The sequence below is a fragment of the Mya arenaria genome, chromosome 7 (assembly GCF_026914265.1).
Source record: "Mya arenaria isolate MELC-2E11 chromosome 7, ASM2691426v1".
Lineage (NCBI taxonomy): Eukaryota > Metazoa > Mollusca > Bivalvia > Myida > Myidae > Mya > Mya arenaria.
In genome coordinates this window covers 9,220,830-9,236,318 of record NC_069128.1, presented here as the reverse complement: position 1 = coordinate 9,236,318, position 15,489 = coordinate 9,220,830, and the positions used below count along the sequence as shown (strand labels likewise).

The 15,489-nt window shown below is 34.2% G+C and overlaps 2 protein-coding genes across 10 annotated transcripts in view; one reads left to right on the top strand and one right to left on the bottom strand.

The window, feature by feature from the left end:
- LOC128240480 (uncharacterized) lies at window positions 1-1,789 on the top strand. Its single transcript, XM_052957124.1, has 3 exons — window positions 1-134; window positions 377-909; window positions 1,044-1,789. Exons 1-3 carry the CDS (start codon window positions 1-3, stop codon window positions 1,787-1,789), a joined length of 1,413 nt encoding a protein of 470 aa, XP_052813084.1.
- A 3,198-nt stretch (window positions 1,790-4,987) lies between these two features.
- Window positions 4,988-15,489, bottom strand: part of LOC128240559 (uncharacterized) — a 140,577-nt gene continuing 130,075 nt past the window's right edge. For 8 of the 9 annotated variants that reach the window (XM_052957229.1, XM_052957233.1, XM_052957234.1 and 5 more), the window contains 12 exons: window positions 15,269-15,438; window positions 14,580-14,734; window positions 14,005-14,169; window positions 13,548-13,696; window positions 12,747-12,886; window positions 12,009-12,208; window positions 11,411-11,525; window positions 10,382-10,503; window positions 9,490-9,531; window positions 7,778-7,855; window positions 7,313-7,390; window positions 4,988-6,889 (listed from right to left, as the gene is read on the bottom strand). In XM_052957229.1, coding sequence (XP_052813189.1) covers window positions 6,803-6,889; window positions 7,313-7,390; window positions 7,778-7,855; window positions 9,490-9,531; window positions 10,382-10,503; window positions 11,411-11,525; window positions 12,009-12,208; window positions 12,747-12,886; window positions 13,548-13,696; window positions 14,005-14,169; window positions 14,580-14,734; window positions 15,269-15,438 — 1,501 coding nt within the window. In that variant the 3' untranslated portion in view covers window positions 4,988-6,802. The remainder of the gene's footprint in view (window positions 6,890-7,312; window positions 7,391-7,777; window positions 7,856-9,489; window positions 9,532-10,381; window positions 10,504-11,410; window positions 11,526-12,008; window positions 12,209-12,746; window positions 12,887-13,547; window positions 13,697-14,004; window positions 14,170-14,579; window positions 14,735-15,268; window positions 15,439-15,489) is intronic. The other variant, XM_052957230.1, reaches the window with a different exon arrangement.

Below are 15,489 nucleotides of genomic sequence, written 5' to 3'. Positions count from 1 at the left end.
ATGCTCGGTCGGCAGGATGTCGCTCAATGGGGCAGAGCCTCTGAAATATGCTCAGCTCATTGTAAAAGTCTTGAAATGTTCTGTGAAGACCACCAAGATGTCTGCTGCAGCGTCTGTGTTGCTGTCAATCACAGGTACAACCTATTGTTTAACTTATTTGTAAGATTAATTGCATACAATTTAACATGAAAATCATGTACCTTGAGAAAACAACAACAATAAAAGTGGTTGCGAAACACCTCATGAACGTTTATGCGGATATGTAGCTACTCACGTATGTAAAAGTTACAGTCAGCCCTTAATAGTTGTACTTTAACGTGTATGTATTTTAGTTGAAGTTCAATAGTTTTTAAATGTATGTATGTCTTTTTTTCAGACAGTGTAGTTCTGTCCGTCACATACCTGAGATTTCCAAAGGATTTCAGGAGAAACCAGAGTACAAAAGATTACCCGATATGATAGCAGATATAATATCAAAGCTTGACTGCGTGAAGCGTTATGAACAGGAACACCGAAAAGAGGTTCAAGATGCCGGAACGAAGATCCGAGACGAGATCAGGTCACTTCGGGTGGAAATAAATAAGTTGCTGGATGATATCGAGAAAACAACGCTCAACCAATTGGAGGATTATGAAGCCGACATTGTTACCGAGGTAAATGATAATATACAAAAGATTATACCAGCTCACGAGTCAGTCGCGAATTTTAATGAGATGCTGCTATCGGAAAAGAGCGAAAAATCGTCTTTCATCCTTTATTATCAATGCCAGCGTGAGAAGAATGTAGCTGAATGTCTACTTCAAGAAATATCATCAAAACCTGACAAGCTTTTCTCATTTCAGTCGGATATCAATGATTTTAGAAAACTAATTTCTGAGAGGAAAATGTTCGGAACATTTGAAAACAGGCGTACATTTAAACTATACCATACCTTTAAGGTGGCAAGCAAATCGAATATAGACATGCAATCAATATGGGGCGTAATAAGTTTTCCTAAGGTGGTACTAAGAGAATTTTATGCAAGTTTGACTGTTGGCTTCCAGGATGTTTAGGTGTTAAACTTTGTGGATTACCGAAAGGTGAATTACTGATCGTTGACGTTTCCATTCAGAAGCTCAAGCTTCTGGACACCAAATATCAGCTCGTTGCTCATGAGAATCTTGGTCCAGCAAGACCTTACAACGTATGCCATATTGCTGATTACGAGGTGGCCGTTGTAATAGTTAATGCCAACAATGACAAATCAGAAGTGCATTTGTACACGGTTACAAGTAGGGCGATACGGAAAACAAGACGGTTCCCCGTGCAACATAGGGTCATCGCTATTAGCCACTATCAGGGCAAGCTGTATGTGGTTTCTTCAAACAATACGAAATCGACAATTAACCTCCACACAATGAATGGCGACCTGGTTACGAAAATATACGAAGAACCGTGCTGTTTGAGGAGCATTGCAATAAGCAATGATGGCAACTTTGTATATGTTGTAAGATGGGAAGCTGGTGATCTTATCACTTTAGACAGCAACGGGAACAAGATATCAACATTTTGTGATCCGCAGTTAAAATCACCGAGCGGTGTGCATGCTAGTGAGAGTGGTCATGTGTTTGTATGTTATTATTCTTCCAACACTGTGTTACAGTTGGACAGAGAGCGGAAGCGAAAGCTGGCAGTAGTGGCTAGGAAGGTGGATGGTGTGGACTCTCCTGTGTCATTGTGGTTCAGCTTACGTACCTCCTCCCTCATTGTAGGACAGGATCGCAGACTATTGGTTCTGAAACTAGTATGACCAATGACTGATTTATTTTTAATGGTCTTCAAAAAAGGCTGGAAATCAATATTTGCAGGTCATATTGTCATTTGTGATGACACTTTTAGCTGCATATTCAATCACTTTCACTTTGGACAACATTTGAATGCTTTTCCAATTACGTCATTCAAACCAGGAAAGTCGGTGGTAGCCGTCCAATGAAAATGCGTCTTGCATTTAAGACATAGCCGAGTGCGCGGTCAAGGTCAAAATTGCAAGAGGGTGATTCGAAGTGAAAGTAGAAATACCGCAACAAAAAAAAAACGTTGGATTTGGATAAATACGCGTCTTACTCAACAAGTTTTCAACGGTAGGAAGGATCTTTCAAGCTTCTTTTTGTAATGCATGCGCAAAGTTTGCATGTCCGTCTTTATTGAACGTGTTTTAGGGGGGAAAATCCGTTGTTTTTCAACCTCCCGGTTCTTTCGTAATGGCAAATTTCAGCTTCTGGTCGGTGCATTTTGTTTAAATATGCCGTAAAGATCAATCTTACTAGAATAAAAGTTATGTTTTTCTTGTAGATGGGAATTTTACCTTATCAGAAGTGTAAAAATTATTAGATTATCTCCATTATTGTAGGAACTATGTTCTATTGATTAGGTCCGTTTGGAATTGATGAATTTTTGCACATGTTCACTTTATATTTATTTATATATATATACTAACTTTTTCCATGAAAAATTGTGGAATATTTTTTTGAATTATATAAATTCACTATCTTGACCAATAAAAAATAAATAATAAAAATAAAAATTAAAAAAAAATTAAAAAATAAAAATAAAAATAAAAGAAATTATAAAAAAAATATATATATTACTGTATCCAGGCAATGTGACGAGCACCTGTGGTTCGAAGTAAAATAGATAACAGTAAAGGCCAAAAATAGAAGTTCATGGTGCATGTTAATGTGATTTATGCTCTTCTCTGTGTTAATTTCATTATTAGTAGGCGATAATAGCAACATATTTCATGTATGATTCTAATGGTTTCGAAAACCTTTAATAATCTTCCTTGATTTTATGTTAAAAGGTTTTCTAAAACAATACCAGTGGGTTTACTTTCGCTAAAAACAGGATAAATATATGCCTTTATATGTTGGTAACATTTAGCGCAACACTCGGAGCTCCTCGGCCATTTTTATCGAAAACAACCTCGGATGTATATGGACGGTTTACAATGTCAGAAATCGGTTCACTTTAAGTACGCTGCAAGTAGATCGCGTAGTTATAATAATTTAGCAATTAAACTTAATGACTTAACTCTTTGGAATCTTAATTATCTTTGCAATAATACACTTCACTGGCAATCAAGTTAAACTTAGATCTACAAATACAAGCCAAAAAAATACAATTAATTAAAGTATAATTAAAAAATACAAACTACTTCTACTGATGTACCGGCATACATCCGAAGTTTTTTCGATTAAAATGGCCGAAGAGTTCCGAATGTCAGCGCAAAGTAAATACTGTATTGCCTGAATCATAGAGCAGGCTATGGTATTGGCGTCGCGGACGGCAACGACGTTTGGCAACATGATCTATTTCATGATACGCATGTTACATGTTTATACCGACAAAAAAAATCTATACCATTTTCTTGTGTTGTGTGTTGCTTTTAGTCCCTCTTTTTTACGAGGCGAGCTTTCGGTTTGGGTAAAACCAGAGACGGACAATTTCTACGACCAATGTTACAATTCACGAGGCACTAATTGAACAGGGCAGGCATAAGAAAATATATCATGTTTCTTTTCATTTTTTTAATAACCTGACATATATGCGTTAGACAAAGGCTGGAGACATCTACATGTACACTGCATGTTCAACTTATGACTTATGACGAATGGATTCGGAATCATTCATAACTTTTGCTCGGTAAAAGAGCAGATGCCATGTTTTAAGGGAATTGTAATTTGGAAAATACTCGTTTCGGAGTTTCTTTTGGTAGCACACACAAGGGGAGGTAGCTAGTGGTAGGTATAAAAATCAAGTGTTTTGTTTCGTTGTGATGAAAATCCATACATCCCCTCATATTTGTAAATAATTCCTCAATGGTACGGGAAATGGCTGCTCGATAACTTTGACTCTAAAATGTTACCTTAATTTGGATTTATGTGGTTTAAACATATTCTCACTGTGGTGAAGATTAATTTCATGAAAATTAGTCTGAATTCATTTTTATTTGAGCTATATAATTATTTATTTGATAATTTTCTCCGGCAATTAACGGAGCCGTCATAAACAATTTTGATATATGAACCTAATGTGATACCTATAACATGACTTTGCTTTGGGCAGTGGCGAGCCTTCGAAGCATAAGCTTGATGGGGTGAACATTAGTGTCAAGCTCTTCTGAAACCCTTCCGCAATGTCACGACTTATAAAAAAACACATAAATGGCTTTCGGATATGTGATGTTACAGGTGACATCTACTAAATGTTGTTAATGGATGTGTGCCAAACTATTGTGAAGTACAATGTAAGGAGTAAACACGAGGACTTTTGACCTTGGAACTAGGTGTCTGGAATATGCTCTTCATATCTTTTCAACATCGTGAACGCGCATGAATAGTTATTTAAGAAGTACTTCAAAAATTAAAAGCGATAGACTGAACACAAAAATCGACCTCATGACCTTGACCCTTGCGTGTGACATTGGCCTTGGAGATACAATGTATGTCGGTGCATCATGCACTCTGCGCTTAGGCTAGAAATACACATTTTTGCCAAGTTATTGGAAATCCTTTCATCGGTTTAAGACATTACTTTGACCACTAAATGTAACCTTAACCTTATAGGTAGGTGACTCGAACATTGCCTCTGCAAATCACTGATGTTATTAACAAGTTTCCTTTGACCACTGTGATTTTAACCTCAGGTACATGTAGGCCTAGCCTCTGTTCATCACTGATGTAATTAACACGATTCCAGTCATTTGTGAAATTATTCAATGGCCTGAACGGAAACAATCTGGCTTTTCGCCACTTGATATGACATTGAACTTGAAGGTATGTCGCTTCACCGTTCGCTCAGAATCTCGGATAATGATGTGAACATTTGTTTTAAGTTATTTCGAATTCATCTATTGGCTTCGGATGGTAGGATGTGAAATAGTGAATGGATGGATGCTGCTTATGCTCTTATTTATTCGATGAGGGCATGAGAAAATACAACAACAGGGTATCTCTAGTCGTTTTTTTTGGTTTTATTACATCATGGAAGATGAAATCAACATGGTTGGCTAGTTATAAGCTGGCATGATATTAAATACTGTACATTCATTTTCAAGTGGTTTATCTATACACTGTACATGGATAATGAAAATAAACTCAGCTGGATTAAATAATGAACATAAAGCACTATACATGACAGTAAACCTACGGAGTAATAAATATTAAGAAATAACTGTTCATACAGATAAACCTACAAACGTCTGAACACAGCACAAATAGTAACAGAAAACTGAAATATTGAAGATATTTATCAGTTGGGTAGTATTCATATATAAAAAAACATATTTGCCAGACAGACTAACAAGTCACTCAAAACTATATAAATATATATATATAATCTATAACATTATGTACAATGTTCATTAACAGTTGTCAGTATATAAGTTTTAATTGAGTAGATATTACAAAAGCACAATTCAATTAGCCAAGGCACTATGTACAAATTGCGAAGATGTATCAGTATCAATATTAATTCAACAAGACAATGCACACATATATCAAGCATACAGAAAAACAAATATATTGCATCAACGAATATTGTACATGCACAAGACCAGGGATCTGTACATCTACTTTGACAATAAATCTGGTAAGTGATTCTGTGTCCTTAACGAATGAATAAGGGGATAAAGTCTCAACAAATGAAACGTACACGTCGAACAACACTATCCAAATACGAGTCTCTAGAAGTGGAACATTCAACAACACCCAACAATGTGTCTATAACAGACAAGATAACATGTTATGTATCATTATATACGCATTTCTATATGATATGTCTCCAATGTTTTAAGTAAAATGAGTTTAAGCCTTATAAATGTATCATGGATATGATTCAAACAGTAAACATCCAGACACTTTCTATAATCTTTCAAAATCACTTGAATGGCTCATTCACAGTAGATAGCAGAAGACAGTCACATGTCATGATATGTTCAACCACGAATAAATAGTTTTTTTGCCATGGTGAAATGTCATGAAGTGTTGCAATGTCAAGCTGGATTCTTGGTGTTAACATTTCATAAAGCACCAACAAACACATTCTGGTTGCTATGGTTATTCATTGCCTGGTTGTTATGTTCCTTTAGTGGAAATGCATCTTTTCAACCAGAGTTGCTATGTTAAGGTGGTAGCGATATCTTACATATTGTAAGGCCCTAAAACACAAAAACACAGATTGCTTATGGTAAATCAGTGCCCAATTGCTATGATGCTTAAGAGGAGAAGCACTTTTTTCAGCGAGCAGTGCTCAAGATGGAATCCATATTTGAAATATCATATCATAGAGCACAAAATCACATATTTTGGTTGCTATGGTTACTCAATGTCTGGTTGCCATCATGTTTAAGTGGTTGCAATTTTTCCACGAGAGCCAACACTATCTTTTACAAACAGCTTGGGTAGGATTCTTGCATACTGTAGGTAATATCGTTGCCATGGACAACGGTAACCATGGAGATGGTTGGCATAGACCATTGTTACCATGGATGAGAGATGCTATGGTGATTCATTAAAAACCGGGGTTTTGGTTGTAATGGAAATTTCATGTTTTTGAGTTGCCAGGGACAATCTTAACCATGGAATGGTCAGGTTGTTTAGTTGCCATGGACAATTGCAGCCATCGAGATTGCTGGTCCTCATGAAGGGGAAGGCATGACCCTGGGTTCCAATGGATAATTATAACCATTTACATAGCACATGTCTGTGTTGCTATGGCGATTAATAAGCTAGGAAATTTAAGGTGGTTGAGCTGCCATCTTTACTCAGTAGAGACCACATTGTTGTTTCATCTTGGACTGTTTCCAGGCAGGCAGGGCGTAGAATTCATCACGGGTCATATCCAAAACAGACTGAAAAGGAAATGTTTTGATTGGGTAAAAGTAATAAGAATAGTTAAATAAATCCCTAATAGATTAATTTTAACAGGATATTTACTATTGTATCATCATTGTTGGAAATTGTTTTTATTGTTTTAGTCAAAACATTAACTTCAATATCTGAGCAGTAACAAGTAGGGGGAGCTTAACTGTGCAATAACTATCATATCTTAAGATAAAATACAACACTGACTTCACTTATATGCATGCTTGTTATTAAACATAGTGCTTGACTACATGGTACACAGCAGTTACTTTACCCACAACTTAAGAGATTGTAATAATAGACCAAGGCTAATGTGCTGATGTGAAGGCTGATGAAAATTTACCAAGCTGTTCTCTAAAGATCAAAACAAATCATGTTAAAATATTTATGAAGGCCATTACAATTCTTACCTCAAATTCCTCATCAGAAAGATAGGACTCCAGCTTGAGAGGGTCAACTCCCTCTGGCAATGGTGTCTCCAGAAGTTCCTGAAATAAAGGAGAACAATTCAAGACATTAAATAAATGTTCAAAAGGAAACTTAAGGAATTTGATCATTAAATAAGCTCCTAGTTCCTAGAATCCGTTGTGTGAGATTTTTAGGGTCATACATCATTGACTTCATTCATTTTATTGGTCAGTTATTAATAACAAAAAATCCGATTAGCTACATCGTTCTTATATCCAATTAACACCTATATTGAATACCAGCCCTTATTCCTTGTAAAAGCATTGGAGTTTTCCTTGATGTATGTTTTAAAATTAATTTTTTTTTTAAATATGAATCATAAAAAAGACTATGATACAAGTTAAAGTTTTTTAAAAGAAAAATTATTTTTTTCTTAGTTAAAAACAATTTTAAATGACTTAAATTACCTGGAAAGTGTATCGAGTCTTAGTGATTTTCTTTAATTCGTTAGCCACAAGAATAAGCTCTCCTTCGGTTCTTCCATCCTGCAAAATACAAATCTTTATTGAATTTCTTTCAAAAAGTTAATGATATTTACTTTTTTTAATTTAATTCATATTGATTTCTAAGGCAATTTTCTGGACATCTTGAGGATTTTTTTCAGAAACACATACATGTAAGCTTAAGTAAATGTATTAGCAATATGAATAATCTATGATCAGGTGCAACTGTTATATGTATTTTTGAGAAAAATCAAAACAATCCAGTGTTGGAAAATATATAACAAAGTTTTTCATTTGTCTTAACAAAATATTGCTTAAAGTGTCAGTGATACAACCAAATCGACACTTGCACTATTTTATCAAATATCTACAAAATGCTTTAACAAGAGCACCACAGAGTGAACCCCCAACACTCATCTGTTTGTTGTTCCAGTTGAACAAGGGGCATAACTGAATTACTTTTAAAGGCAGGGTTATGGCCCTTGCCTTACTTATTTTTTTAGTTTACCAATTTTCATTTGGATATAAAAAAAAATGTTATGGCTAAGGCTTATTTAGTCATTCACAGTGACAACAAAGACGCCAGGACTATGGCAATACCTCAACTTTTTTTATAAAAAAAATACACAAGCTAAAAATAAAAATATTTTTATCATAATATAATTTAATGAGCCATTCAATACCCTACAAACAAATACCATCAGGCATGTTGATACAACATATACAACCACAATATGCACAGTTTAAACAAACCTTAACCATTATAACAATGTCCTTAAGGCACCCTTCATGCAAAATGTCATGCCTTACATGTAGTTGAGGGAATGTTTTCTTTCAGTCATTATTTGGTAGTGTATTCTTACTCATTTAGCTTGATTGTGACAGCTATATACAAAAAGCTGATATAAACAGCCAGTCTGTGTCATGGCAAAAATCCAGTACTGGACCAAATGTTCCTTTTGAGAAGCCAAGAGGCTCTTTGGGCTCAAACCCATAACTTCTTGTGTGAGAGGCAGACACCTTCACAACTCCTCCACTCTCATCCAGTATAAATCATATAACAGACTAGACCATACATGTACGTATGTTACAATGTCTTAAAAAGTAAAAATAAAAAGATAATATATGTTTAACTCAATAGATTTGATATCTTATTTGGCATTAATCCTGTTTTATACAATTACTTACATATACACAAAGTTTCAACAAATTTTCTTTGCTTTGTCAAAATTCCATGATTTTAATGCATGTACTTAAATGCAAAAGGTTTTTCAATTTATTTTCTCGTTCTTTTATAATTAGGGTTTTCACAAATCTGCTAAAACTGTTGAACTAGTAGCTAAACTATGATGAATGACAACACTGCTGTTAGTAAATCTATAACAATTTCTATAAAATGCAAATTTGAGAGTTAAAATTGCTTTCAATTTTAACAACTAAATTTAAAGCACATCTATACCAGTTTACACTACTAACGAAATTAGATTCTTTTCACATGATGCTATAACCTACATATATTCTAGCACCATAATAAAACATACTACATTATTATCTATGGCCATGCCAAATGTGTAACAATGCCTAAAAAGCGTTGCCATATATAACAATGCAGTGTATTACTATATATAGCTTGCAAAAAATGGTTTAATGTAACCGCAATGTCTAAAAATAGAAACCTGGTGTTTGATCTTTAGGTTGCAATCTTGATCAATAGCAAGCTAAAATCAAAGAAATAAATAATTACTTAAAAGTAATCCAAACTAAACTATTTTTGGAGTCAATGAGTTTAATTATTAAAATTTTTTTCCTATAAATAATGAAAATTAAATATACATGTAAATAATGTTTAAAAAAAACAACATATTTTTATCATTAGAGAAGAATTTTAGATTTTCAGGAAATTATTAAAAAACTTAAGACCAAAAAGTAAATTTAGAAATCAAGAAATAAAATGTGAAATTAAAGAAAAAAACATTTTCAAAGATTTTTTTTACGAAATAGCTAACATATTGACAAAAATAACATACCACATACAATAAATGTACAAGTAACAACAAACAAGTGTCCCTATAAAGCAAAACAACAAATATCACACAAAATAAGGGGAAAAGTCAGAAAAGTATATCTACACAGAGATGAAAAGGATTTAAGCTTGGACCCCTAAAATCTGACATTTTCTTTACATATAATGGTGTTTATGGTGAACATTTATTTTATTTTTCTATGTTTAAGCACAGACCTAGGTTTATAGGTCTATGGTTTAAGTTTCAAGCTTTGATTTATAAATAACAATAAAACAATTTTAATGTATCATAATAACAGAATGAAAATACAAAACATGAACACACTAAATCACACAATTTTTTCCCTTCAGAAATATAAATTATTTCACATATCTTTCACACATACTGAGGGAAAAGAATATCACTTTAAATACAAACATCTCTGCAGAAAACAAGGGATACTTCACAACACCACATGGAAACAAGGAAAAACACACACAAGAAGACACCCAGAGAAATATTTGATACTCGACAATAAACATATAAAAAATATTGATTCACATACCCTTAGGTTAATTTCCCGAACATTTTCCGCGACAGTCCAGAATGGGAACAGGTTTGTAAACGCCAGTGGCTCAAGCCCCCCATACACCAGATATGCTGGGGGTGGATTGGTAGAATCAATTTCTGAAATAACAATTAGTTTTGTTAGTTTTCAATATTTGAGCTATTTTGTGTTTCCTTTCCTTATAATAAATATAATATAATGACCATATCTTACTGATCTTAATTAATATTTGTTTCCTTGGCACAACATCTAGTGTGTGTATACCAAGTGATAAATTGCGTCATAAATGCTTGGTCAAAAGCAGTATTTTGCTTCGAATGAAGCCTTTAATCAAAGATAACTTTCACCTTATTAAATGAAACATAAGGCATTCTACGCCACTAACAGAGCCCCATTCAAAATAAAATGATGCCTTCCAACGCAGCATTTATTACCTAATTTATCACATGGTATACACACACTGACTTCTCTCCATCTGAATTTTATTTGAGCTCATTTTTCCATACAACGAGAAAACTCTTGTGGTTATGTACATATGTATATATATATATACATAAACATTTGGCCAATTGTTCAGATCTTTATTAAAGTTAACAGCCTGATTAAATACAACATTGATAACTTATACATCATTGATAACTTATACATCATTGATAACTTATACATCATTGATAACTTATTAAGTTGAAATATTTTATGAAATACTTGTATACTTAGATATAACAAGTACAGCTAGCTAAAACAATTGCCTCAAATATTGTTAGAAATATAGCAGATCACAAGCATGAAACATCTAGTGAAGATTTAAAAGTAAACAATGATGAATTTAACAGTGTTGTTAACTTCAACAAAGTTCCTAACAATTTGCTTATTATCTGCATGTACAAGCAAATCATATCTCACAGATCTTATCAATACATGGCACATCATACGTCCACAGAGAACCATGTTTGAGTAATTCTGTCTGTATATTGACTTTTAAAAACAATGTTGCACAAGTTACAAAAAAAAAGTAACTCCACCCACCTTTACAGTACTCCAGTGTGGTTTCCATGGCGCAGCGTCTATCCACGGAGAATCTCGTCTGCGCGGATCCTGTGTGCACATTTTCTACATCTTCATCTCCTTCCGGCCACCAACCCTGGATAAATATACACAGCAATTTCCTTTAGATAGAGTTAAGACACAAAATGAATACCGTCAATTTCCCTTACATAAACTTCAGACAGGTAATGAATACAGAGTTAATTCCCTTAGAGTTAAGACTCAATGAATACACAGTTTCTTCCCTTAGATAGACTTAGGACAGATAATACATTGTCTTTACATTCCTTTATGAATATCTAAACAGAAATTGAGATGTCCGTATTTAATTCTAATTTTTTTTTTACAAATAATCTTAGATCATGGATCCTAATAAACTAATTTTCAGATGTTAAGATGCTAAGCATAAAGCAGGAGTTTGCAACCTGAAGTACGGTAGTTAAAAAGTTTGCTGTATATCATCAAACAAGCGAACATACTGCTGTTCTATATAACCAACACCTTAAGACAGTAAATGATAGAGATTTTTTTTTTGATTTTTTTTTTTTCCGACCAAGTCTTGATATAAAACACAGCATACCTGCCAGAGGAAGACTTCATGTCCGTTATCTACGAGGAACAAAGCTGGTTGTTGTGCGGTGTACAAGTCTGTCTGCAGCATGGGAAACCGTGTTGGAAGGTCCGGCGCACGGGAGGGGTTCATTATCTCGTGGGCCTCAAACACGCCTGAGACACTCGTCATGTGGAACAGACGTAGAGTATGACTGAATGACTCTGGGTCTAGAAATAGAGGATGGAACTAGAAATGGCTTGGTTCATGAAAGTACATGAATGGCACTGGATTGCACCATATTGTAAATTTCCCATTCCAGCATCATTTTCACTATTTTTACAAAGTATAATTATCATGTATCCTTTCAATATCAATTTCTTTAAAAAATATTGTGTTTTTGAGTTAATAATTTCCACCAAAAGAAACCAATGTTTTACCAAAATGATCGTCTATCTGCCATTTTTGTATCCTTAAAGTCAATAGAACATAAGCTTATTGAATAAATATTGAGCAATAAATAAAAAAAATGGCGAACCGAATCAAATTGCTTGAATCAAACAATTGGTTGCTGAATTTTGCTGCAATGATTCATATAACCAATAAAAAATGTATGAAGTATTGGTGCATAAAAATCCTTAATAAATTATAATGACATAATTTCATGATAGACAGTTAATGTCTTATTTTTACAACGAATCTAAAAGAATCGAAAGTATGTAGTAATTCCTTAACAGGCTATTCAAACACTTGGTATAGGCTACTCACTATCCATTAAGCAGTGGTACTTGGAGCGATCATCCATATGGACATTCAACATTCTCCAGAAGTTGAGTCTTTCCCGCCCCTCGTCAACCTCCGATATCGATATTTTAACCCCCTCGTGGAGACCGACCTCCATCGGGCACCTGAAAAATAATCAACAATATATATTGTTGTTTTAAGAGGAAACCAATGTGGAACAGAATGATTTCTTAACATATTTTTGTGCACCTGAAAATAATGAGCTCCTACTGGCATCTGTTCATTACAACTCTTAGCAAGCTAATGAAATGTTCATCATTAAATGTATGAATAAAATTCACTGCAACTATTAACTTTGCAGGTTTTTCACAACTTTTATGGAGAGAAGTGAACATATGCCAATTTGCCATCATGGGAACCAATATTTAATAGTTAATACAGGAGCATTCACTTTACGATCAAACATAATATGAGAAAAATTGACAATTTTGGTCAGGTTACATTTAGTGACGTTGCCATAGAGACTGCCTTCTTCTTAACTGACCTATGAATATTGGTTTTGTTTAATTGCTAATCTATATTCTAATTTACATATCTTAAAGTTTTAATGCGGTTTGATAATTTTTGAAGAATATCAATTAAAACATTTTTCCATTCCACTCCACTTCCCTCTCTGACAAATCTTTCTCTCTTTTTCAATGGGTGTTGATTATTTTATGAAGAAATGAATCCATTTTTTACCCCCTCCCCCTTCCAGTACTTTTTAACGCCCCTCTTACTTGAAGTCATAACTTATTACTTTAAATTTGTGCTATCCGTACTCACCTTTCTTGAAGGTTTTTAGCGGCCTTTCCAGCAAGAATGCGGACATGTTCGGGTGACTTACAACCGTGCCACACTGTCAGCGCACCAGTGACGACATTCAGGAAGAGACAAGACGATACACTACGGAGATTGTTGATTTCTTTCGGAATCTGAAATGGAAAAAAACAACAAGAATGAAGCATTTATCATTATTGAATAGATTTGCAAGCAGATTGGTCTTAAAGGTATTATTCATTCACAATGACTTTTTTATCTTAAAAGATATGGTGGCTATTTCGTGAGGGTTGGGGGGACTTCATCACAAGGTTGTTTTTTTCAGTTTCAAAATTTACATAAATTAACATTTAAAGTTAGACAGTTCACTAAAATTTTTAACATATGGAATTTATTGCTGCATAATAAATACAACTTTATTTGGTAATTTGAATGACCAGGTAAAATAAGGGAGACAACTCACCTCAATAAGGCACATTTCGTTCTCATATTCGTTGCGTATACAGTACATTCTCCACGGCCCTTGAGTATTTGTGTCTTCCTCCTCACGTTTACCGATGTGGATCATCATACGACCTTTAAACAGGTTCAGGAAACAAGCGGGCTCTTTTCCTTCGGTCACACGTACCTATAATGTATTGGGGAAATTTCAATATTCCCTCGGACATACAAACCTATAATTTATTGGGAACATTAGTAAGTCAATCTCAATATTCCTTTGGACACATGAACCTATAATGTATTGGGGACATTAGCTAGTCCATAACAATATTCATTCAGACACGTGAACCTATAATTTTTGTGAGTATTGGAATGAATTCAAAGTATAACAACTATAAATCATTTGTATTTATCAGACTTACAACAAAATATTGGTCTGAAGTAGCATTCTCAATCTTAAATAAAGAGAGTGCATCCTGGACCACATTCAGGCACTTGGCTTTAAGTTATAACATACCGAAAGCGCCGCATTTTGACCCAAATGGTACACTTTCATGCACAGCTTTTTCGTAATACAATGTATATGTTAACACTCACCTGAGGCCCCCTCTCCTCATCCAGTTCCACAGTCATGAGAGCTGATGCCCCTTTCTCGTTGATAGTGGAGGATTTCCCTTGCCAGAAGAAATACGCGCACCTCTCCCGTCCCGCTGTGGAAAATTTGGACGCTTGACCTTTCAGATTCTTCATGCCTGACAAAAATAGAACATGGTAAAAGATTATTTATACATTTGAATGATTGTTCAGAACTTTGTTACGTCGTTAACCTTCAAATCTTTACAGCTCTGGATTTTTAATTGACACACTTATGATCAACTGTATTTTAATCAAGATTTGATACCACTGTTTCAGCTGTACATGTTTAAATTAAAATATGTGAGCACGTCATCAAATAGTTCACATTTATTTAAGTTAATAACGATTTCGTTAATCTCATGATAAACAAGTTCTGAACAATTTGCTAATTATGTGTAAAGAACATAAAAAAAAATTAGCATTCTATTCTGCACCTGCCCAAGAATATTGAATAGTGTCTTGGCTTACGAAAATATTTAAATCTTAGAATCAGAACAACTGTCATCTTTATGTAAACAGCAACACCCACTTCATTGATTGATTGATAAATCATGTTTATTCCAATTTATACACACTTATTTAGTATACAAAGCGAAACATATAATACAGAAGCTTAAATGTTAACATTTACCCAACATACTGTTACTTACCAGCATTAACTATCATATACTGCCATCGTATAACGTAAGTATCTCCTTCATGGAATTGGCCGAACGAGTGAGGCTCGCTCTCGCTGTGATCGTATTCCAGAACGTGCCATACACGAACCTTTAAAGTCTCGATGCAGACCTCACGCATAAAGCCTTCCATATCTTGCTCCCTGAAATCATAATCATTTTCGTCAGCAAAGTGTGAATGCTTTTTATAAAAT

Excerpts from the sequence above, each read along its gene's own strand:
- LOC128240480 (XM_052957124.1), top strand. The coding sequence starts at position 1 with ATGCTCGGTCGGCAGGATGTCGCTCAATGGGGCAGAGCCTCTGAAATA. Across the intron at positions 135-376 it reads TGTGTTGCTGTCAATCACAG|ACAGTGTAGTTCTGTCCGTC; the intron begins GTACAACCTATT and ends TCTTTTTTTCAG. Across the intron at positions 910-1,043 it reads CGGAACATTTGAAAACAGGC|GATGTTTAGGTGTTAAACTT; the intron begins GTACATTTAAAC and ends GTTGGCTTCCAG.